This window comes from Azolla caroliniana, unplaced genomic scaffold, assembly GCF_043228905.1.
Source record: "Azolla caroliniana isolate FFs.n. ecotype wild unplaced genomic scaffold, voAzoCaro1.0.p SCAF_13, whole genome shotgun sequence".
NCBI lineage: Eukaryota > Viridiplantae > Streptophyta > Polypodiopsida > Salviniales > Salviniaceae > Azolla > Azolla caroliniana.
Window position 1 is genome coordinate 14628624 of NW_028230448.1, and position 25671 is coordinate 14654294.

Below are 25671 nucleotides of genomic sequence, written 5' to 3' on the forward strand. Positions count from 1 at the left end.
AGATCACAAGAAAGAGGTACATAAGTTGTTTTGGAGAAACGGAGATAACATATGAATCCCTTAGACCCACATCATGGCCGCTTTGATGTGTATATACAATAGCCAAACAGGTTTGTATACCATATCTCCAAGATTACTATGCTCTACTCCTCCCAAACGGCAAATGATCACAAAATGTATCGTATACCACCAACAACTAAACCTAAACCTCCTCATGTCCCATACTATTGAGCATTGATGCGAGTCATACCTTGGGTTCCGCAAGAATCGCACGTGCTTAGCTAACAAGAACCATAGCCACACTGACATAGTCTCAACATAAATCAAATCTCCTTATAAGAAGGTAGCTAGTCTTTTAATATAGGCAGATTCCATAGGCCCTAGTGAGTTAACACTTGACTACTTTATGTGAAGTGGTCTAATGATAACACACTTAATAATTGTCTCCCTAGCAACGACATGAGACAAACCTAAACCTCCTCAATGTCCCATACCACCGAGCATTGATGTGAGTTGTACCTTGGGTTCCGCGAGGATTGCACGTGCTTAGCTAACAAGAGCCATAACCACACTGACATAGCCTCAACATAAATCAAGTCTCCTTATAAGAAGGTAACTAGTCTTCTTATATAGGCAAATCCCATAGGCCCTAGTGAGTTCACACTTTACTACTTTATATGAAGTGGTCTCGTGATAACACACTTAATAGTTATCCCACACCATAGAATAGAATTGAACGTTAAAAAATGCATACCCTCATTCCTTTTACAATTAACCCATAAGTACTCATCATAAGATTACGGAAAATTACAAAAAACCTATCTCATGATGAGTTATGGTTATGCACATAACACCCAACAATAGGTTAATTAGGTGGATAGCCCAATGGTAGGGAGATCAACCCGATCCAATCTTGGAGAATTACATTATGCCAAAATTTAAAAAAGGATCTCGACAAGTCCCCTCCATATAGAAAGGAGTAGCAAGTCCAAAGAAGAGATATTAGTTGATCTTAAGATTTTGTAATGCAAGGGGTAGCAAATTGCCTCTTATGCTTCGATTTCTTAGGATTTTTTTGCTAGGTACAGATCCATTACTCATATTGATTGAGGAATGGTTTTCTTTTAGGGCTCAGCCATTCAAGACGAATCCATTCATATGTCGAATACTTGGTTGAGATTACCGAAGTTTCGATAATCTCAACCAAATAAATGATCGAATTGATGTTGATGTCTATATTTTATGATAAGCCCATTGATCCAGTTGATTAACAAGTCGACACTTACGCAAATTAGGGGATAGCAAATAGAAAAAAGGCCTTTCCACGTCAGCTTCTCTTTTATTAGAATAAAAAAAAATTGTATCTGACACACAGACGTACGTTTCCTGACTGAACCCACGATTTTAGTTGCTCCATCGATAGGTTAATGATTTTATCAAATATTGAAGTAGAGAGAGGGATTCAAACCCTCGGTACATATGAACTATACACCGGATTAGCAATACGACGCATTAAACCTCTCGGTCATCTCTCCAAGCAAAAGGATCTTTTGGACTTTAACATGAACTTGTTTGAATAGTAGTTTAAACAAAACTCCATTGACGAAATAAAAAAACCTATGCTTTGGTAATCAGGTCCAAAAGGAATACTAGATTGGGTGGGGGTTCCTCGTTGGCCCCCCTCAAGAACTTATCACAGTCTGGGTGGGACTAATTAAGTGAGTCGCCTACAAAAAAACTGGATCAATCAACGATATAGTGCAACAACTAACCTTGCAGCTAAAATGCTTGTTGCAAAGGCACTAACAAGTGCCAAATTTATTTGAATGTTGGAAATTGATGTCATTACCTTTGTTTTTTATCTCCCATTCCTTTCGTTATAAGTCAATGAACAAGAAAATGTTTCATTCCCCTAGGGTTGAGCCTTGATTCATTGTATCAGTCCTAGTTCACAATGGCTACATTGAGCAAACTGTGGGTCCTTCCATTGCGTCAGGCAACCATACATGCGGTGGAAATTGCGCAAACTTAGCTATAGTGTTACGGGCATGACCATATAATATCCCGTGGTAAGAATTTACCGTAGTATTCTATACACGTGGATAAGTGTGAGGGTTAAATGAGAGTGTAAAGAAGGGGAGGATTACTTTTAATCCTCGGGATTGAGACAACCCATTAGGTCAAGTGTGAACTTGCATGGGGGCCTTGGGTTTCGCTATAAATAAGAGGCCTAGCTAACCTCATTTGATCATCTTTTGACTACATCGAGACTCTGCTCGTGTGGTGGGTCAACTCTTGTAGCGAGCGCGCCAGCACCAGGTACGACTCGACGCCACGGCGGTGGTATGGGACGCCGATTGAGGCTCGAGTCTGTCTCGATCCCTTCGCTCGGGGGTGGTCGGGTGGATCGGCACCCTTCTTTCTCTTTCTCCTTTCTATCTTTCATTTCTTTATCCTTATCTTAAGCTTACTTTAGTACCAAGATCTATAATATTTGGTATCAGATTTTTGTACTAATGTTTCTTTGTTTTTCATTTGTCTTTTGATTGATGTTGATCGATCGTTGTGCGGTTGGCCTTGATCCAGACAACGATCAACAAAGAACTTCGGTAACTCTTTCCATAATTTTTCTTTCTATTCTCTCTTCTCCCATCTAATCATGTGTTTAGTTTATATGTAATTTTTTTTCATTAAGGCAATGATGTTGTAGTGGTCTTTAATTGATTATCTAAAACGTTTACATATGTGCACGAGGTCAATACCTCGTTTGACATATTAATAATATGTGATGAGTGTCGTATGCGTACGAGGTTAATACCTCAATTACGTATTACGTTCACGAACATATGTTACGTTTGCGTATGAGTTTAATACCTTGATTTGTTGTAAACGATATGCGTTTGGTCTCGTATGCGTAAGAGGTCAATACCTCCATTGCGTATTACGATGATCTCTTATTTGTGGATGTTTCGTGTGCGTAGAGGTATATACCTCGATTACGTATCTCGATCACATCATTTGTGGCTATTTACTATAACGATATGTTTAATATAGGCATATGTGGTCACATATATACGTATTTGATCGTATATATGTGATAAGTAAACATATGTGTATATTCGTTATTACGTGATTATATCGAAAGTTGTCATGGTCGGGAAAACGATGTTGGTGGCCGTCCTCACATTTTTGTGAGAATGGCGTTGTCACCATCCCTTTTTCAACATTTTTTTATTGTTGATAACCCCGTTGACGACCTCGATTTCGTTACGTAAGGAAACGCCAATAGCCAAAATGATGTTGAGTACGTAGGGCTTGACCCACTTCAAGTGAGGTCGCTCCAATGACGCACGTATCCAACATCCCTCCCTCGTTACATGGATACGATGCCACCATGAGCTCGTTCTTACGAGAGGCATTCGTAATGACGTGACCATGTGATGGCCCACGTGAGCCTACTACGAAACGAGGGCTCATTTGGCTTGACCATTAGGTTGCACTTTGGCGTATGCCATCGTAATTACGAGACTTGAGGTTAGGTAACGTACCAACATAGTTTTGGTAAATGAGGGCGAAATAAGGACCCTTGACATATATGTTCTTTTAAAAAAACATATATGATCAATTGCCTCGCATATCTCTTATACGCATCAAACATTAAGCATTCGAGAAGAGCAACTTACTTGGTTGGCTCAAGTGTTTAATGTATTTGTTCTCGAGGTCTCGAGTTCAAATATGACCAAGACCATACAACACCCTTGATACATATGACTATAACACATGTTTAGACTTAAGGTCTAAGTGCACCTCGGGGTCCTCGTAATAGGACTTAAAGAGCCGAAACCACTTATGTGGGCACCGAAACATAGTTTATTGTTAACATTTTTTTCGTGTATAAACTATTCATGACGCGAACATACATGGTTGAGCCTCGGGGAGCCACCATGAAAAAATTGATATAGAGATCAGGGAAAGACATTTATTTGTCACCCCCATGGTTTTTAAAACACCTTTGTGTTACCATAGTAACCTGATCTTGAACCTCATCTCATACGTCTAGAGGGGTATTGACGTGAGATAATGATATCGATTAATGCTCGCCCATGATATGTTTACATCACGACATGATGTTATGACTATATCTCTGACCTTATCCTATTTCTTTTCCAGAAATAATCTTTAATGGCTCAAATTAACGACCCGATGTCATCCGCTCAAGCGGAAGGAACTCAAGGGAATCCTCCTGGACAAATGTCCACTGAGATGTATTTGGCACAAATAACCCAATACCTTAGTTTCACCGCTCAACAGATGACCGAACTTCGGCAATCTCAGAGTGCTCTTGAGGCACGTGTCATTAGTCTACAACGTGAGACTAATAGACCTGATGAGCGACAAGGTGAACCATCATTTGTCGTTAAGCCATTTACGGGAGACAAAAAGGAAAGAACCGAAGAAGCAATCTGCACATGGCTGGGACGATGGGAGTCTCATTTTGAGCTCTATCCCACGCCAGATAGTACGAAGATTGCATATGTCGGCCGAGAACTCAGGGGTAAGGCCGCCGCCTGGTGGCGTGGCCTCCGTACTATGGGGAAATTGCCCGATACCTGGACAGATTTTGTCACGGTTTTTAAGGGCCAATTTCTGCAACCTCCCTCTCGAACCGAGGCAGCACAAGCTTTAATGAACCTCTCTAGCAGGAAATTTTCCTCGCTAGAAGACTATGTTCACCATGCTAGAACCCAAATCCAAAAATCGGGTCTAGAAGGGGACAATTGGTTGATAGATTGTTTTGTCAATGGCATCCCCAATTCGGACTATCACTGGATAGTGCACGATAAGGATCCAAAATCCTTCGAAGAGGCCGTTGAAATAGTTCTTCGCTATCAACGCACTTCGAAGAAGGACCATAACAAACCCAACGAAGCGCTCGGGACTAAGCAGTCGCAATTTGTTGGGAAACGCAAGACACCCAACGAATTCCTGGATCGCGATTGTAAGCGACAACATCCTTTTTGTGTATTCTGCAAAAAGAAGGGTCATACAAAAGATCAATGTCGAAAGCTCCAACGGAAAGAGCACGACAACAAAGCTAAAGCTGCAGACCATAAAGGTCAGATTCCTAATGTCCTTCAGGTCTATACACATCATTTAAGTAATTGTCAATGTTCTTTCCCTCACTATGTATTGGGTCCCAATGATTTACTACGTGCAAACGGGTATATCAATGGATCTCCCGTACAGTTTTTATTTGATTCGGGAAGCTCACACAATTTTGTGAATGATCGTTTGGTTCAGATATGGGGAATCCAACCCACCGTAAGTGATCACACCTACACGGTGCACTTGGCTGATGGAAGAGTACAATACATCAACGGGGCGATTCATTCATTAGGAATTTCTATTGATACTTATATAGAGGAAGTAGACTTCCATGTAATGAATCTTTGTACCACCGATGTAATACTGGGTTATCCTTGGTTTTATAATAAAAACTCTTCTTTATTTATTGATTGGGTTCGTCATTCCATTTCTTTTGTACTGAACGATTGTACGCATTTTATTCAATGTGTAAAAAAACAATCCCTCTCGATTGTTTCCTCGTGTCCATCAATATCCGAGTTGTCTTGTTCTACGTTATTTTATTGTGTACTTGATCCGGACATTCACGTTTACAATATCGATAATGTCCCGATTCAATTAACATATTTTGAACAACAACAACTTGATGAAATCTTAAATGATTTTCATGATGTTTTTCCAAGTGAACTACCTGATGGGTTACCTCCTAAACGTAATATAGACCATCGTATAGATATTGTACCTGGTGTTGCACCAATAAGTATACCTCCGTATCGCTTAAGTCGATCCGAAGAAGATGAGGTATCTAAGCAACTCAAGGACTATTTACGAATGGGTTATATACGTTATAGTAAATCTCCATGGGGTGCACCAGTTCTCTTGGTTAAAAAGAAAGAGGGCACATGGCGTATGTGTATTAATTACCGACGCTTGAATAAAGTGACGATCAAGAATTCGTATCCATTGCCCCGGGCTGACGATCTAATTGACCGTCTCCAGGGAGCTCGGTATTTTACGAAACTTGATCTCCGTACTGGCTACCATCAAATACGAATAAGTGAGGACGATGTTCCTAAAACGGCCTTTCGTACGCGTTATGGCCATTACGAGTTTTTGGTTATGCCTTTTGGTTTGACCAATGCTCCGGCTACTTTTCAACAAGAAATGAATGACATTTTCCGAGAACAACTTGGAAAATTTGTCGTTATTTTCTTGGATGATATTTTAGTTTATAGTCGTACATTACAAGAACATGCTAGACATGTCCACTTTGTTTTACAAACATTGCGTGACAAACAGTTTTATGCGAAGATCTCAAAATGTGAGTTCTTCAAGAAATCAATTACTTATCTAGGACATCTCATAACCGAACGAGGAGTTGAAATTGATCCTTCTCGCATTGAGAAAATCAAGCTTTGGCCCACTCTTCGGAATATTCGAGAAGTTCGATCATTCCTTGGTTTTGTGGGGTTTTTGCGAAAGTCTCTTCGTAATTACTCCCAATTGACGACGCCGTTTACTGATCTTTTAAAAGGTCAAACGTGTAAGTCTACAAAACCTATTGTGTGGAATGCTACACTAGACCTTGCCTTTAAGGAACTCAAGGACCTGGTTTGCAAGGCTCCTTCACTTCTTTTACCCGATCCTTCAAAACCTTTTGAGGTTGAAACCGATGCAAGCGATTATGCTATAGGTGTTGTCTTGTATCAAGATGGTAAACCAATAGCATTCGAGAGTAAGAAACTTGATTCTGCTCAATGTCGGTATACCGTTCAAGAAAAGGAATTATTTGCAGTTATACATGCGCTCAAAACATGGCGCCATTATCTTTATGGAAATCACTTTGTGGTAACTACGGACCACGAGTCCTTGAAATATTTTTGTGACCAACAAGACCTGAAAGGTCGTAAGGCACGATGGGCTGATCTCATCCAGGACTTTGATTTTTCCATACGATATCGTAAAGGTTCCATGAACATTGTCGCTGATGCACTAAGTCGCATCCATGAAGTTAACACGCTTAGCTTCACTGAAATATCATCAGATCTTTATGATCACCTTCGAGGAAAGTATCCTGATGACAGTTATTTCGCAAAATACTGGGCTAGAGTTGAGTCTGGAACAAACACCACCACATCCTTGAAGGAATACTTCCACATTGCTAACGGTTTGCTCTACCGTAATGGGAAGGTTTGTGTTCCAGATTTACCCGAGGTCAAAAAGAGGATTCTTTTTGAATGCCATGATGCACCCTCAGCAGGGCACCCTGGAATACATCGTACACTCGTTCTCATCTCCACTCAATTTTATTGGCCTAAGATGCGTCCTGACATACATAGCTATGTGACTAAATGTCACCAGTGTCAGGTTAACAAAGCCGAGCGACTTAAAGCCGCAGGACTTTTACATCCCCTGGACATTCCCAATAATAAGTGGGAAAGTATATCCATGGATTTTATTGTTAGCCTTCCTCACACCCAAAAAGGTCATGATTCCATCTGGGTTGTCGTTGATCGACTAACTAAAATGGCCAGATTTATTGCTACTAAAACCACGGTAACAGCTCCTGAATTGGCTTACCAATTCGTTGACGAATTGTTTCGTTTTTATGGGTTACCGATGGATATCGTGAGTGATCGAGATCCAAAGTTTACTAGTGACTTCTGGACACAAGTCTTTAAGAAGTTAGAAACTACGTTGAGCATGAGCTCCACGGATCATCCTCAATCCGATGGACAGACAGAACGAGTAAATCAAATTATTGAGGACATGCTTCGAGCATACGTTGGTGCAAAACCAACAAAATGGGAACGTTATCTCCCAATTTTGGAGTTTGCTTATAACAGCTCCAAGCATACGTCGACGGGATATAGTCCTTTTATGTTGATGTATGGTTTTCAGCCACGAGCCCCGATTGATGTTACTATACATCATGATGAGTTGCGAAGTACGCAAAACTTTCTTCGGGATATGCAAGATATGTTGCATATTGCACGAGATAATATAAAAACAGCTCAAGATAGAGCGCGTTTTTATGCCGATCATCATAGGCAACCTCGTGTATTCAACCCTGGACAGAAGGTATTTTTACGTGTACCTCACAATTCTAAGACATTGTCTACAGGTAAGTGCGCTAAGTTAGCCCCACGGTTTTGTGGACCTTTTACAGTCCTCAAACGAATTGGGTCATCAGCCTATCGTCTCGCTCTTCCCGATGGTGTCGGAATTCATCCAGTCTTTCATGTGAGTCGTCTAAAAGAACTTCTAGGTTCTGGCGACAATACAGTTACGACTGAAACTCTGGTTACTTCTGAAGAATTATCTTCTAAACCACATGTACCAGAAAGAATTCTCGATGTTAAAACAAAAAAATTATGTACTAAAGAAATCCGAGAATTCAAAATAAAATGGATGGATAAATCAATAAAAGATGCCACATGGGAACGCAAAAATACTCTTAGAACTAACTTCCCTAACTTTCCATTGCAAGAGTGCAATGTTTTAAAGAGGGGGAGTATGTTACGGGCATGACCATATAATATCCCGTGGTAAGAATTTACCGTAGTATTCTATACACGTGGATAAGTGTGAGGGTTAAATGAGAGTGTAAAGAAGGGGAGGATTACTTTTAATCCTCGGGATTGAGACAACCCATTAGGTCAAGTGTGAACTTGCCTGGGGGCCTTGGGTTTCGCTATAAATAAGAGGCCTAGCTACCCTCATTTGATCATCTTTTGACTACATCGAGACTCTGCTCGTGTGGTGGGTCAACTCTTGTAGCGAGCGCGCCAGCACCAGGTACGACTCGACGCCACGGCGGTGGTATGGGACGCCGATCGAGGCTCGAGTCCGTCTCGATCCCTTCGCTCGGGGGTGATCGGGTGGATCGGCACCCTTCTTTCTCTTTCTCCTTTCTATCTTTCATTTCTTTATCCTTATCTTAAGCTTACTTTAGTACCAAGATCTATAATATATAGGGCCTAAAAAGAGTAAAAGAGCCACGATATTAGCAAGAATGGGATTGACACTACGAGTATCGATCAATTCGACGAATCGTTGACATAGTTCACAAATTTCAAAACTTCCAGTTATCCGATAGATACCTAATATACCCAGCAACAACCCGAAATCTCCCATAGGGTTAGTGACGAAGGCTTTCTGACAAGCATTGGCGGCGTTTGGTCGTGAGAACCAAAAATTGATAAGCAAGTAGGAACACATCCCCACTAATTCCCAAAACGCATGAATTTGTACTAAGTTGGGGCTGAATACCTATCCTAACATGGATGCCGCGAATAGACTCAAATAGGTAAAGAATCTCACATATCCTTGATCGTGACACGTATAACTATCACTATGAATCGTAACTAAGTGCTCCCATACCACCATGTGTTCCCATGTGTCCTAGGTCCTTATGGATTTGTCCCAATTTCTAGGATATTTGGTTTCCTTACCATCCTACCCTCAACCCATTAAAACTAACTATGCAGTTGGTTTATAATGTTAGGCTTATAGCGATGGACGTGATTGTTGATTCTAATGGAAGCAGGTAGTGAAGGGGGTGGTGTTTTTGGGTAAGACAAAGCATTCTTGAGTTGGTGTGGCAATGGGGAACAGGACAATGAGCCAACAAGGGAAGGTCAAGGTTTTAGGCTTCTACCAATCTAACACTAGGAGCTCTAATCACATAACGTTGGTGGTGTAGTGTCATCAATCCATTGATTGATCTTGATAAATTAAAAAATCAAAAGTCGTGGCTACGTGGGATGTATAATTAGTGGCGAATGAGGCCAATGTCCAATAGAAACATAACGACTTCTCAAAAAAGGTAACTGAGGCAATCTTGAGTATGGTAAGCTTTTGATCTTGTGAAGTAAGATCCAAATTATTAGTCCATCATGAGGAGTCCTAGGTCAAGTGTTGAAAAAGAGCTAAAGGAAAACATCAAAGGTGTGAGGAGTATTCTCCGCTTACCTAGGCTGAACTATAGAGATGTGAAGGTTGAAGGAGCAACTATGGAGGTTAAGGGCTAACAAAAGTTAGGTCAATAGATATAAGAGAGTTGGATGGTTAGGAAGACTTTGTTTAATGTAGAGATTGTGGGGCTTTGTTTATTGTTAGTACAAAGTTTTTTGTTTCAAGAGAAATATCCTCCATTCGTATGAAAAGCAAAGTGGCCAGAGTCAATATACAAAGTAGTCAAATGTTACAAGCAATGTAACTGTGAAACAATGCCGAATGACCATAGCCAAACTTTATAGGTAAAGATAACTATAAAAATCCTCGTAAAGTACTAGACTAGTAAAGAAAGTATAACCAAGCCATAACATTCTCCAAATTAGCAAGATGAAGAAGAACACAATATGAGTACTCCTATGACTTGAATTGGAAAATCTTCGCCGATGATACCAACATGTAGGGCCTGTTAATGTCAGTGAAATCCCCAAAGATCACAACAAAGAACAATGAAAATGAACCTGGAATGTGTTGCTTCCCCAAGCAAAGTACAACATCACCCTACCCAAAATGATATGTAATTTTGCAATTTATCTCGACTCATCAATATTTCCAAAGGCCTAAAATGTTAGGGAAAACATCCTAGTCGGGATTAGGTATTATGGTCTACATCGGTGAGCAGTATCTTAATCTTCAAGCCCAACAAAACTATCGTTACTAAATCCAACTCATCGATATTTCCAAATGCTAGTGAGTTATCATTTACATAAAGGTCTTCTTACTTCACGCATTGTCTGTGAGGATGGTAAGGATCCCTTGAGGAACATTCTATGTGTGAACTTAACGCAGCAAGGTTGTGATATATGGACTAGAAATATAACCATGTAGCCGAGTCAAATGCACATTGTATTTCCTGTCTCAACTTGACAACAATAGATGCTCATTCATGTGGTCTTTTGAGGCCATGTGTCCACTTATATGTCTTGCACAAGTAAGTATTGTGTTCCCTACCATGCTTTTAGAGATTTCCTACACATAAGACAAGGGTTTACTCAAACTTGAAGGGCTAGTGTTAGACAATTAAGAACCCCTCCCCTAATGTCTTGAAATTTAAAAGGAACTTCTATACAAACACGTACCCCCAACCAGTGATGTTGTATGACCACAATGAAGCAATAATGCAAACATTACACATTTCCTCAAAGCTCCTAATGCCTCAATATCACTCTTGACTTTGAGAAGAATAATACTAGAAGGGTTAGTTTTAGCAAATCAGACCCATTAGTTTATAGCTTGGAAAAGAATATGTATATATTACTCTCTCTCTCTCTCTCTCTCTCTCACACACACACACACATGCACCACACAATTAGATCCTTTAGTAGTCCTTGATTAAGAAAACCACACAAATATACATGTGAACACACTTCCAATCAATGATGTTAATGTGACCACAATGAATGGAAAAAACGCACGAATATTGTATGACCATCAGCATGGAGCTTCAAAGTCCTCTGATGAGAGTCTGTACTTGTTCACGAGGTTCATCGGGCTTCATTTCCTGCCTCGACAATCAATAAGGAGACAGTTTTTCCTCAAGACAGGCAGAAGCACCATCCGATGGGGCTAGGGCGCTGAAATTGGTCCAATGGGGGGGGCATGCATACAACCAAGTAGGCCACACACACACGGGACGGGAGTGCGCCACGCTCAAGTACATCAGAGAAAGAGAGCTCTAGAGTCTTCTGTTGAGGACATTATTACGGGTGAAGAAGGGTTCTTCTTCATCTTCTTCTTCTTCTTCTTCTTCTTCTGCTTCAAGAGATCTATGGAGAGAGCCATTGGATCCTTCATCTTGTCTCATTTCCTTGGCCTCCTTGCCAATAGATATTTCTTTCTTTTACTTCATGACTCATTGACTTGGCTTGGCTTGACTTGACTTGACTTGACTAACCCCCCGGAACTCTCCTATACTATACCACAGTCACAAGACCAGACCAGGATTCGCCTGCTCTGTTTCTTCTGTGCCTCTCACAGAGGAGACGCCCACCATGGCCAAACGTCTCTTGGCTCTTTTCACATGGCGCCATATCTCTTCTTCTTCCTCCTCCTCCTCTTCTTCATACAGGTCTTATCATCGTGGTCATCATCCCCTGCTTCCCTCTTTCTACTCTTCCCCTGTTCCTCCTGCTCTCAGGTTGGATGCAAGGTCCGCCTCCTCCACGCAGTTTGTCGAGGAATCCTCCATGTCCACCCTCGCACCCCGTTGGATCACGAGCTCCCGAGTCTACGCTGATGCTAACGTCCTCCGCCCGAGAGAGTACTGGGACTATGAGTCACTTGTCCTTCGATGGGGGTAAGCAACATCTTCTTTTTCTTTTCCTTCTTCTCTCTGAGAAAGATTGATCATTGTCACCCTAAAGGTTCAAATATTCGATAGGAGTAAGCAATCTCGTCTTTTTCTTTTTCTTTCCGAGGTAGATTGAGCATTTTCATCCCCAGAGGTCTTATATGTGTTTAGGTCTAATTTCTATATTTGTCCCAGTGTCAATGTTGAGATTTTGAATTTCCGCAGTCCAGCGGTCAACAATGTAATGAAATATCTTCCTCGAGGAAAAGTATGAGTTATGAGACCAAACAGAAATATTTTCATGTAGTGTGTGAATAAAATATGAACTATGAAACTCTTATTTATATATGATATGATGTAGAACACTCCTAAAAGTCAAATATCTAGGCAAAGAATATTTGGAAGCCTCTAGAAAGTTCAAAATCAAAGGAATCTTGTAGATGTGTTCCTCTTGAGTAACAGCTAATATGCCTATTTGACAACAGACAGTAAGACGTGGTTGTGATTGTAATTCAAAAAGAAACTTTGTTTAGATTTGATTAAATAAAGAAAAAACAAGTATGTAAGGCAATCATACAAATTTAGTTGTTATAACCTTCTAGATATTAAAGAACTGAACAAGCAAGACTAGAAACTTCTGGAGAGTCCACAAAGTCAAAGTAGGATAAAATCTTCTCAATGTTTGACTGTAGATATGATATCATCTTTCTTCTTTTAGAATCCTTTGTTCCGGTGACATCATGTAAGAACATGATGCAAATTGCACTGGCAGCACTTTAGACGAACCGAATCAGTCTGGGGATGATGGATTGCCTCTTGAAGAGACCTTTGGCAGGGAAGAAGAAGGCAATGTAGTACATTGGTTAGCAGAATTGATTACATTATGATCGATATGGAAATGACCTCAGAACACTTTGGGGCCATTGTCAATATTTTACCGAATTTTCCATACTTCCTGTACAAGCGGTAATGCTATTTAATGGGTTAGTGGGTTTGCCACTGAAAAGATAAAGAAACTTAATCTCTGTTGGTGGGACTAAATAAGCAATTGCCATTCATTGGAGCCAAAATTGGGAAATGAAAGTACCTTGGAATGAATAGCATTGGCACCTTGGTTAATGAAGATCAACCTGAATGACCTTTCGGCATAGAGTTAACATTAATTCTCCCAGTTTCTTTAGCGTGCATGAGAGCCAATTATGAAGGAAGAACGGAGAAGGATTTTGTAGTTTTGTACACTGCAATGACAGCATTATGGTATTACCACTAATATAAAGGATCTTGATGATGGTACTTAGATTTCAGGTTTAGATGACAAAGTTATGGGCATTAAATATAAAATTTGACTTCGTTGATCTATTTCTAAATTTTGTTGCTAATTAGATCGTTAACAAACAGTCAATTTTGAAATTACTCCTAAATTATAATGCTGCACTAGGAAGCACAGAGAACAAAGAGGAGAGCTCTTGAAGAAAGTATTTATAGTTCATACATTGCAAAAAACTTCTGGAGCCCACCTTGAATTATGTCTAGGGATCATGATCTTACTTTCTTTTGTCATCAAAATTGCCTAGTTCTCTTCCAAATTTGTATGCATGTTCAAGACATTTGTGACTCATGAAATCAAAAGTAAGGACCATTGTTTTGATTTCCTTGTAGGGATCAGGATGACTATGAAGTTCTGAGAAAGGTTGGGCGTGGAAAGTATAGTGAAGTTTTTCAAGGTGTGAATGTTTCCAATAGAAGATCATGCACCATCAAGATCTTGAAACCAATTAAGAGAAGAAAGGTATGAATCTAATAGATGTTAGAAATAAATGTGTGCTCAATGAAATGTCTCAGATGCTGCAATATTATCATATGATGTGTTTCTCTATTTTCTATGCTTTTTATATTTTGGAATATATTTAAACTTAAATAAACTTATTGTTGTTATTTAAATCAGGTAGGTCTATTGTCTTGAAGATTAATTATTTTTCTGGGTGATTTATTATGTGTGCTTTGGATTCTTTCATGTGGACTTGAAGTTCCATGGTTTAGTGAACTTTTGGACTTGTACATCTGCACTGTTGGCATATAGTAGGATCAACATTTCAACTATCCTTCGAAGTCCAAAATTTTGCAACCTGTGTCCTTACAATGGTAGAAGCCAGTAACTAGCCTGCAGAGCACATGTGCATTCAACCTATGCGCAGTTATGGTTCAAGCTTCAAGTAGAAATAGGAGTATCATTTTTATCTATAGATAAAGTCTGATTGTTTTTTACGTTTGTTGAGTTCTTGAGAAACTTGGGATATCAGACATTAAATCACAGTTGTGTAGTTGCTCCAATATAGAGGTCTTTGGAAGCAATAAATGGTGAGCCAAGAAAGATTGCGCTTGATTTAAATGGTCATTGTTCATGGCTTTAGTGGATGGATAATAGTCAGACTTCCTCTTGGTAGTTTGAAGTTAACTGGTATTATTTTAATTTGGCAGATTAAAAGGGAGATCAAAATCCTTCAAAATCTTGCAGGAGGCCCAAATATTGTTAAACTTTTGGATGTTGTTCGTGATGAACAAAGCAGGACTCCAAGCCTTGTCTTTGAATATATTGATAACACGGATTTTAAGGTTCTTTATCCAACTTTAACCGATTTCGACATCCGCTATTATATGCTGGAGTTGTTAAAGGTACTAATATTGCTCTAATAAAATAATAACCTTATTTTATTAAACTAGCTTTGAGTTCGGATTTTTTGTAAGGAACCAAGGTGTTCTTAGCCTGGTTGAAACTATAGAATTCTTGAGCTTTAAGCATTTTATATTTTAGTAGATAGAGGGGGAATGAAAGTTGGGTTTAGTCCATTCTATTCATGGTAAGAAACTTAATGAAAGATCATGTGTTATCATCTCCAGTCCCATGTGCCTTAATAAAATGCTCGAGCATGGCTATCAAGATTCAAAAAACCTACTACTGATCTATGATATTCAGATTATCAATGTTTATGCATTGTGTTACACATCTTGCATTTTGTTTGCTTTTGCTTCACAGGCTTTGGACTTCAGTCACTCAAGAGGGATCATGCACCGCGATGTTAAGCCCAACAATGTGATGATTGATCACAAACAGCGCAAATTAAGGCTCATTGATTGGGGCCTTGCAGATTTTTATCATCCAAACCAGGATTATAACGTTCGCGTAGCATCAAGGTGCGAATTATGGCATTCTGGCTTTCCGAAATTTATAATATATATTTCTAAGCAACAATTTTTAATATTTCTTTAAGCAATTCAGGTTTTTTAAAGGACCAGAACTTCTAGTAGGCTTACATCATTATGACTACTCTTTGGATATGTGGAGTTTGGGTTGCATGTTTGCAGGAATGGTAAGCCTTGTATTCATCAGAATGTTGGAAAGCACCTTGTTTGTGCCTTTTAAGTTTTTCAAGCGTGAACTCATAATTATTTTCAGATATTCCGAATGGACATCTTCTTTCGTGGAAAGGACAATGAAGATCAACTTGCACAGATTGTGAAAGTAATTTCCAAGTTCACTTCTTTTAATACACTATTATTAAATATAATCAACATCTAAACTATAGCATGATTATGATATGGGCATTTAGGTGTAAATTAAATTATCCACCAACTCCTAATTTATCTTGCAGGTGCTTGGAACTGATGATTTGAATGCATATCTTCAGAAATATCATATTAGGCTAGAGATGGACCTAAACTCTCTGATAGAAGGTGACAATAACTTAGTACTCTCATATTCAATGTTTCATTATCAATGTATACAATAGGATCATGTATATCATCTCTCTTAGAGTAGAAGGTTTTGTGACATTCATTAATCTACTGAGAATTTTTTTAAATGTGATTGAATTTTATTTGTATATAGAAACATTTAGATTGAGATGTTAATGTTTAGGTTGTCTTGTATCCTAAATATAACAGCTTTTAGTATCATAATCTAGATCATTTTTTATGCCGAAGAGGTTATTCATGTAATGTTTAGCATGAAGAGAAACAGAATTCCCTGTGAGACATTGTTCTAATTTATTATTAGCCGGATTTTAAACTTTGATTAAATATGGGGAAGGGGATTAGTTTTGGTTCAAGCATTTTTTTTATATATTCATTGATTAGCTCATCTACATACACTGTTGAAAATGCACTTTTACATATTTTTGTATATGGTTAGTAGAAAACTGATCTCTTTCTGTCCTTGATTATCCATCAATATCTAGAGAAGTAATAAAATATCATCACTCTGCTTGAATGTTAATATTAATTTTATTTATGAATGATTACTGCATGTATAGGCAGACAAAGCAAAACCTCATGGTCAAGTTTCAAAACATCCTCTAATGAGCATTTGATCACTCCAGAGGCAAGTGTTTGGAATATCTGAAGGAACATTGGCATTCAAAAGATATATAAATTGACATGATGACATGTGCAGGCTGAAGATCTATTAGACAGACTTTTGCGTTATGATCATCATGAGAGGTTAACAGCAGGAGAGGCCATGGTATGTGGACAAGTTTTGTAGTATTAAATATTTTCCGTAAACCTCAAGTAAAAAAACATGATGTGATTTATTTGCAGAATCATCCCTACTTCTATCCGGTGCAGAAGTGTGCAGCATCATAATGCTATACCAATTGTGATTTTATTTCCTTTTTGTGGGGGGACAATCCCCTCAAGAGCATGATTGCTTGTGGCTCTCTTCAAGGATACAGGGGTTTCTCTGCCCTTGATCAAGGTTTGGTTTGGATAACTGATTTCTGGCCACATGAATGTAAACTGTTAACAGTTGTACAGCCAGATTCTGTCTCCATCCTTGATTTGCAGATCTAGGGTGACTGTTCATTACATTCTTCAGAAATGAAGATAATCATTAATAAAAAGGTCAATATACATATATTGAGTTTTTTCCCCCCTCAGCAATCATTGTACTTCTCAACATCCTAATGTTTTTTCTCCTTGTGTCCCACAACTAACTCTAACCATGATTTTGGTGTTTTTGATGAGTATTTAATCAAATTTTTCATTGCTGCCAAAGATATGCAGAAGGATATCTTTCTTTGTGCTTTTACATTAAGACAAATTTCACATTCAAAGGATGGTGGTATCATTGGATAACGCATACTTCCTTCCAGAGAAGAAGGGGAAGCGAATCTTCATTGTAACATAAATAGTGATTGCTTTCAACGACTTATTATTGTGGGGGTGGATGGTGATCTCAGCAGAAAAGAACTTTTTTACTTGGAGTCGTTCAGCTTTGACTATTACATAAAAAGAAATTTGCTGAGACATCCTAGAAATTTCTTCTGTATTCTTTGTATTTTTTCACCAAATATTGAAGGAATCAAGAAGTTTTGAAGCGCAGTGCTTGTACTGTGTTTAGCTCAGTTACTATTATAACGTTATAAATGTATCTTGTAAATTATTGTTATTGATTTGGGGCGTGTACTGGATTTCATACCACTATGAATACCTCTTCATATCAACTGCTGTACATAGCTCAGGATTCTGATTTCACATCCTCTTAAAATGTCATAAAATTATCATAAATTGTACTCTACTGCCAGACTAAATTATTTTGTTCTGTAGTAAATGGCATTTTGCACTAGTCTCTCATGGGTTGAAGGTTTTAGTCTTGATAGGTAAACGCGGTGCAAGGGAAATCGTAATGAATACCTTAATTAAAGAGTATTCACTATCCTCATAGTTCTTATGTAATGATAAAAGCACTAGCACTGACATTCTTGAAAACATCAAGATAGCTATTGCAACACCTGATATAAATGAAACAAGTTTATGTAACCATGACTACCTTGCAAGCTTCACTTGCTCACTATTTTTTGAAATTTCAAACTAACAGACATCTTAAGGAAAATTTTGTGGAACCTACAAATAGAAGATATGCACACAATAGATTATTGTCATTAAAAATGATGTCACATGTACTTTCTATGCAGATACATGATAATATGGAAAGCAAACCATAAATCTAGAATTAGCTAAGTAGTTACTTAAAAGAGTTCACCATATACAGCATATTTTGATGCAACAATAATGTAACGAGCATATAAAGTTGCAAAATGTGAATATGAACTTGTCCTATAACTGCACCTACGTTTGGTTACTGCAATTGGTAATAGAGCCCTCAGGGGACAGAAAACGTTGCACTTTATAAATGGAGCTTTTGATTATCTAATATAAAATTTGCTATAGTTTCTGATTAAAAGCATGTGATTCACTGCAAAATCCCTCTCAAAAAGGAAACATAGGAAAACTCTAAACAAATTCTAGAGGTAATTATTTCAAAATAGCTTATATTGTTGAGTATATTATAGTATAGTATACCAAGGGTGTGATCTTAAGAGAATGAATCTTCCCATCAATCCAATAATCTCTTTAAATACATGGTTGCCTCTTACTTTGCAAAAGCCAATCGAGGATATTGCTTCCAAAATACCTCAAAAAGCAAGCATGAAAAGTGGCTTCACTTCTGGAATTTGGTATACATCTCAGAATCTTTTCAACCCACAAGAAGGAAGTTTTCACTCTTCCATCATCTAGTCTCCATGAGCTCATACTTAACCTCAATTATAATTTACACAGTCCGTTTCCTCTTTGAGCGTTTGCCTTTTTTTGCTGAATCTTCTGATTGGCCAAGGTTGTAAATTTCCTCCAAAGAGTCCTGCTACAAGAAGCAGTTTGTTTAGTACATACAAGAGAGGATAAAAACAGATAAATCATCACTACACCATATGTTCACATGTGTATCTACTGGTAAGAAATAACAATCCATCCAAAATATGAGCAAGAAAAACCTATCATTGTTTATAATCATTATATAAACGACACTCAAACAATTATTGTAAATTGGCGTGTCAAATTTGCAATTTAGCTAATTAAGAAACTTGTAGATATATTTAAGTGGGCCTTCTGTATAAATCGAACTGAATGAGTAGTAGAATAGAGCATAAGAATATTTATTTTCAGCCAGCTAGGTGACTTCAGAAGTTACTTAAACCAAGAATTACACCCCAAATTAAATTCATCTTTTCTCGTGATACCTTGGCATTTGACAGATCTGCAGTGTCATCTTCTGCTTCATCATCGTCACTTACATCCTCCTCATCACCTGAGGTTGACTCAGCTGCCTCAGCTGCCTTTTTGGCAGCTTCAGCTCGTTCTGCCTTCTTCCGTGCTTCCTCCATCTTCAGTTGCCGAAACCTGCCACAAAACGTGCTTGGCTATTTTATGGGATGTAAAGGTAAAGAAAGTCAGTGAAACCATATAAAAATGCATCAGAAGTTCAGAGGAAGGCAAATCTCAGACGGTGAACAAAAAAAAGGTAGATAAAAAAAACATTGGTAACGTAATGATGATGTACAAATACCTTTCCCCACGAGTATCCTTTTTCTCAAGGAGCGGAGGAGGACTACTGGATCTCAATGCTTGACCAGCACTTATAATATCCTCCCCATCCACACTTGTAGGAGGTTTTGCACCAACCAATTTCCGTAAAAATACTTGTTGTCCTGTACTTAGGATATTATTTGTCAACCTAACCCAAAAGAAAATCATAATGTAATTAGAATATTATTTGTCAGCGAGACAGGTTAAATCACAGACCAAAGTGACAGAATTACATTGTCACCAAAATATGTTCTAACTATAGAAAATCATCTTCTGCATGTGGCAAGTCCAACAATATCTATAACCATAATTGCATCACAAGCCAACATTTGCTTCCATCTAGGTATAAGAATTTATTTAGACTAACAAGTGTTGAATATAGGAGAGTACACAAGAATGACTATCAGTTATTGATGCATTCTAGATCATTTCTTGTAAGGATTTAACATAACGAGTGAGCAGTAGCACACTGTGCTGAAATGACTCTTTTCTTCACGGTTCGTGGACTGTCTTTATCTAGATCTCTCTTTTTCATTCCTATTTGGTGTATCCAATTACTTATATCTCCCTTTATCAAAATTGCTTTATACGAAGGCAATATCAGTTTTTCTTTTCCTGTCCACAAATCAGCATCTTGTTACTAGGAAGTCAGTAAGAGGTAATCTTACTGAATCGGTCTCAGCTCTCAACGTTTCTTTTTTTTATTGCAACAATGATTTATTTATGAGCTGAAATCATATGCGGCCTTCTGATTCCATTGGACCTTTTGGCCTCCTTAGCGATGTCAATACAATCTTTCCGTCTCTCAACAGCCTAAGAACCAGCAGAAAAAAACAGAACGTTACCAATAAAGACTGAGACCAGATGGTACTGAAAGAGCAAAGTAGCCAATCATCAAAGGAAGAAACTTCAGGATAACTTGTGTATTCTTCTGGCTGGGATCATCAGACTGGATAAGAAACCGAAGTATTAGAATCTTAACAACGAAAATCAAAAGGAGAACGTAGCACAAGATGCACGTAGAAGCATCTACCTGTGGAGGTTGCATTATTTGCATTGAAACGTACTGTGAGATTATCAGCAACACAGGCAGTACAAGGTATGCGATAGTATCACCCCAGCCAAGAGGTGGAGCACCATCCTACATCAGAGAGTAAGAGTCACTTAAAGTTCCATGGCACGTGCACACGTGAATATTAGAACATTATCAAAATATTCAAGATGTTGGAAAAGAATTTACAACAAAAGGGAAGAGCCATGAAATGCCACTTCCACTTTGGCGGGCTGAAATAGTTGTTGGCCCAGCTAGGGATGGAATCCAGAAGAAACCTTCTGTTAACAATCCCTGATGAAAATAATCATTAATATAAATTAAATGACAAAAGGATACACCGTCAATATGATGGTAAGAAGTTTTAAGGCTAAAAAAATGGTATGAAACCATCTATATTTCTATCACAAATACTTGAGCACAAAAGAATCTAGTTCATTACACCTCATTTGCAACATTTGATAAGGCTCGATAAAGCCCTATCCAGACTGGGATAGTTGCCAAAGTGGGTAAGCAGCCTGGAAATACAAGAGTGACAGTGAGAAAAAGATTCATAGCACAAGCGATAATACACTAGCAAACACTTGCTGCCTATTTACCTGCTAGAGGATTCACGCCTGCTTGTTTGTAAAGCCGTGCTGTCTCAAGTTGTATCTTCTCCTAAAAAAGATGACACATCTTGTGCAGTGTTACAAATTTTTTACGGTTTGATAAGCAACCCAAATTTGCACAACACTCAAGATTATCATGGATATATCCATGAAATACCAGAATTACAAGGAAATTTTGAAGGTCATTATGAATTGTTACACGACAGTGATCTCATGTTGCATGACCTATTTTTAACACATCCAATTACAAGCCAATCACTACTTCTGGTTGCTTAAAGTACCCATATATTACTGATTTTACTTTGACATCTGTAATACAACATGGATATATCTTGAAGAGGACATTTCTTCGAATTGATGTAAATTATAGGTCTAGATATTTTCCTCGTGCCTGCATAATATTACTATCTTTCATAAAATACAACTAAGACATACACCAACTTATCAGATACTTCACATGCAAATGATCAACAATAAAAGACATCCAGCTGAAACATAAACAAATGATTGTCTTCTCAAAGAAACTTGCCAGTCTTTAGCCTGAGTGTGTTCCTCTCTTTCCCTAAGCATCAATATTTAACCTAAAAGCATTTCTTCAGCTATAATACCATTCCAGGTCATGAGTGAAAAGGACCAAGCCATATTCAACTTGCAACATGTTTAAATTGAGATTTCAAAATAGAGAAAACCTGATTTCCAGCATAGCGCTGCTGAATTGCTTTGATTTTTGGTGCCAAACTCTGCATCGCTAAGCTTGACTCCAGCTGTACCAATGAATTAGACAAACGGCATTACTATCCTCCAAATGAAGCTCACAAAAAACAAATAAGTTTAATAGAATTTCGTACTTGCTGCTTTGACAAAGGAAAAGTTGCAAGCTTGACAAGAATCGTCAACAAAATAATTGCAAACCCGTACGAATAAGGCACATGCACTGCTTGGAGGCCATTCTTCAAAACCTGTAACATGAAAGTCATAAACAACTGGCTGAAGATACCCAGCAAATGAATGCAAGAAATAGTGTTTATAACTAGCATAAACTAAATTCTGACTAGATACTCTCTAGGATTCTTCAGAGGGTATCTTCTTTCCCTTCCTCTCTCTTCCATGTCCCTCTTTTCACCAAAACCATGTGAATAGCAAGGACATGACTACAAGAGCCCACAATGTAAACATACACATCAAGGGTCTGTCTTAATCGATTTCCAAGAAGAAATCCATTTGAAACACAAAGGAAGTATACATGTACATGCATAGATATAACTAGGTCGTGCAAGAAATTACGGGGCCACAGATATCCCTATTGAGATACAGTCTGGACTTGCTATGGTCTGAACAACCCATGGGATTGCATATAACAAGTTGTTTTGTAGCAGAACCTACTATTCATTCTACTCTCTTCATGCTATTTTGAGATCAATGCTTGTCTCCCGTCTACCACATTAAGCCGCTTGGCTATGTTCTAAAACATGTGTTACCAGCTAGCTATGATTGATTTAGGGATGTCTAGAATCTATTTTGTTTACTCACTAAATATGCTTAATCTCATGATTAAGAGAGATCCCTCTAACATCTTGTATTGGATCCATCAAGAGGATGCTCCATTCCACAATAGGTCCAGTGGTTGGATGTGTCCTTGACACGCACTTCTAAGTAGTATGGGATGCGTTTAAGTTTTTGATTCACTGATTTGCATCAGCTAATGGGAGTAATGGTTGAGCTGGTCAGAAATACCTACAGCTTCTATATGGTTTAGTAATCAATCGTGGATAGTCTTTTATTTATTGTGGTTAATTATTGCCAATTATGCTAGATCCTCTTTACTAAAAGTTGGTTCCAATCCATCAAAAGTATGATCCCCTGTACAGTAGTATTGGTGGTTGGCTATATGTCCTATGTGTCTGCTTCCAAGTTTCAGACTCCTTTGGGCGTAGTACATGACACATAAAAGATGCATATTCGTTTATTGGCCTTGGCTTGAAGGGAAGCGAGGTTCTCCATTTGTTGTAAATTTAAACTGCTGTGTTCAAATTTTCCTACACATACATATCTCTGGAATCATTTTTCATTTCTAGATAATGATGGCTGATTATTACAGCCTACTCAATTAGGAGAGGTTCTCCTAACAATATTTTGTTAAAATCCTTCCAAAGCTAAGGTATAAGGATTTTAATTTTGGAAACAGGAGACATATGGGAGGAACACAAAAAAAAGGAAATAAAAATCTAACTGAAGAATGGATCCCAACCATAATTCATAGATTTCAATTCTTACGAAGGAAGAGAGATTAAAACATAAAAAAAAAGAGCTTCAGAATGGATTCTAACTCATGAATTTTAGTGCTTACAAAGGAAGACAGATTTTCTGAAACGTCAAAATAAGTAATCTACCATTGCAATGGATACAGCCCATGTATTCAAACAACAGGATACGAAGAAGAAGAATCTAGCTTGAGAAATCATTCCAAGACACACATTTTACTGTTTACAAAGGAAGATAGACGCAATAGGTCAAAATAAGAGGAATAAGAGTATCTAACTTGAGAAATGATTGAATATCACATATTAATGTATATGATTACTAAAAAAGATAAAACTGGCACATAATTCCAAAAAAGACTTGAATGAATTCCATTAAATATAATGCTTACAAAGGAAGATAAGCCATACCAAAATAAGAAGAAATTGTTTTTACAATGACAATGGTTTCTAACGCACTGTTAATGTATTTTTCAATGATTCCAAAGTAAGAACATTTGAAACATCAAAATAAATAAGAATACCAATGATGTTAATGCTTGTGATGGAAGATAGATTGCAACATCGAAAACCAATAGAAGAAGAAGAAGAAGAAGAAGAAGAAGAAATCTACCTTGAGAATAGATTCCATACCATCGGTGAGACCACTCAGCCAATCACGATTCTGTTGTTGGGGCGCATCAACAGAGACTGCAGCATCAGAGGTAGCAGAAACTGCAGCATCCGCGAGGGTGTAAAGGAGGCCTTCAGCTCTTGTGAGCAGCTCGGGAAAACCTCTAGAAACGAATTCCGATGCAGAGTGGAGGTCATGGAAGCTAGCACGGACAGTGAGGAGGGCAAAGCCAGAAGGAGCATGGAATCTTCGTCTACCGTGAGGAAGATCGAAGTGGAACCTTCGGAGCGAGGAAGAAGACGAAGGAGAAGAGATGAAAGAGTTATTTATGTTGCTGCAGGTGGCTGTGGCAGTGGCTGTAGCTGTGGCTGCAGACAAGAAAGACGCCATGGCTATGGCGAAAGGTATGAAAACAGGGCTAATTCTAAGGCATCATCATTATCATAAGGAGCTACCACAGAAGTAGTAGTAGTATGTATGTATGTATTGTATTGTACTGTATTCATATTGTATGGTAATGTATCTAACCATATAATGTATTTTCTTGTATGTAAGACTGTATGTATGTATATAATGTATTGTATTGTATGTATGTATGTATGTATATAATGTATTGTATTGTGTGTATGTATTGTATGTATGTATACAATGTATTGTATTGAATGTATGTATATAATATATTGTATGTATGTATGTATGTATGTATGTATGTATATAATGTATTGTATTGGCTCGTGTCTATTCTGCATCAAATCATAAAGAGGGCTGGTGAGGGAATCGCGGCCACAGACGGTGTAGGTCGCTTAGAGGAACGCGCGTGCGATCTGCACCGTCAGATTTCGATAAGGAAGAACGCGCGAAAAAAAAAGTTGTCAGAGGTCGCCCAACTCTGAGTCGATGGTCGCCCAACCCTGTCAGAGGTCGCCCAACTCTGAGTCGTTGGTCGCCCAACTCTGACTGTTACAATTCTGATTGTTGCAAGTCGCCCAACCGTTTTAGGTCACCCAACCCTGACATTTGCAGGTTGCCCAACCGATTGGTCGCCCAACCGTTGCAGGTCGCCCAACCAAATGTATCATTTCGACCAAAATCTTCAAATAAGCTTGTTCATTACCCTTAAAACTTACAATAACATATCAAACAGTCACAAAATCCAACCTTAAATTATTCAAAATCGACGATCTTTACCATACTTATGTTAAAACAAATAATCATATTAAAACATAAAAGTTAAAAGTTAAAAAACATAAAACTTAAAACAGAGAACGTAAATCCACTTTAAACACCGTAAACCCAAATCAAAGGATGACATACTTGAATAAGGA

General features: G+C 38.2%; 2 protein-coding genes across 3 annotated transcripts; one reads left to right on the forward strand and one right to left on the reverse strand.

Annotated features, from left to right (window-relative positions):
* Positions 1–12055: 12055 nt before the first annotated feature.
* On the forward strand, positions 12056–17475 carry LOC147856269 (casein kinase II subunit alpha-2-like). Its single transcript, XM_087329718.1, has 10 exons — positions 12056–12397; positions 14051–14180; positions 14870–15064; positions 15426–15583; positions 15669–15759; positions 15846–15911; positions 16042–16123; positions 16702–16769; positions 16842–16910; positions 16988–17475. The coding sequence occupies exons 1-10, from the start codon at positions 12093–12095 to the stop codon at positions 17030–17032; spliced, it is 1209 nt and encodes a 402-aa protein (XP_087185844.1). The 5' UTR covers positions 12056–12092; the 3' UTR covers positions 17033–17475.
* Positions 17476–18681: 1206 nt separating this feature from the next.
* LOC147856270 (inner membrane protein PPF-1, chloroplastic-like) lies at positions 18682–24807 on the reverse strand. Of its 2 annotated transcripts, none has more exons than XM_087329716.1 (11): positions 24347–24807; positions 22324–22434; positions 22165–22239; positions 21464–21524; positions 21309–21382; positions 21054–21158; positions 20847–20954; positions 20659–20762; positions 19794–19961; positions 19468–19627; positions 18682–19091 (listed from the first exon to the last, which is right to left on the reverse strand). In XM_087329716.1, the coding sequence occupies exons 1-11, from the start codon at positions 24734–24736 to the stop codon at positions 19002–19004; spliced, it is 1446 nt and encodes a 481-aa protein (XP_087185842.1). In that variant the 5' UTR covers positions 24737–24807; the 3' UTR covers positions 18682–19001. The 2 variants fall into 2 exon arrangements, with proteins under 2 accessions (XP_087185842.1, XP_087185843.1); XM_087329717.1 differs by having other exon boundaries at positions 18682–19088; positions 24347–24806.
* Between the last annotated feature and the right edge of the window lie 864 nt (positions 24808–25671).

Bases quoted from the DNA above. Each gene is read 5' to 3' on its own strand.
- LOC147856269 (XM_087329718.1), top strand. From the start codon at position 12,093: ATGGCCAAACGTCTCTTGGCTCTTTTCACATGGCGCCATATCTCTTCT. The intron at 15,584-15,668 runs GTGCGAATTATG...TAAGCAATTCAG, and splicing joins AACGTTCGCGTAGCATCAAG to GTTTTTTAAAGGACCAGAAC. The intron at 15,760-15,845 runs GTAAGCCTTGTA...AATTATTTTCAG, and splicing joins GTTGCATGTTTGCAGGAATG to ATATTCCGAATGGACATCTT.
- LOC147856270 (XM_087329716.1), bottom strand. From the start codon at position 24,736: ATGGCGTCTTTCTTGTCTGCAGCCACAGCTACAGCCACTGCCACAGCC. The intron at 22,435-24,346 runs GTAGATTTCTTC...TTCATGTTACAG, and splicing joins GTATGGAATCTATTCTCAAG to GTTTTGAAGAATGGCCTCCA. The intron at 21,383-21,463 runs GTAAATAGGCAG...TTGTATTTCCAG, and splicing joins AGGCGTGAATCCTCTAGCAG to GCTGCTTACCCACTTTGGCA.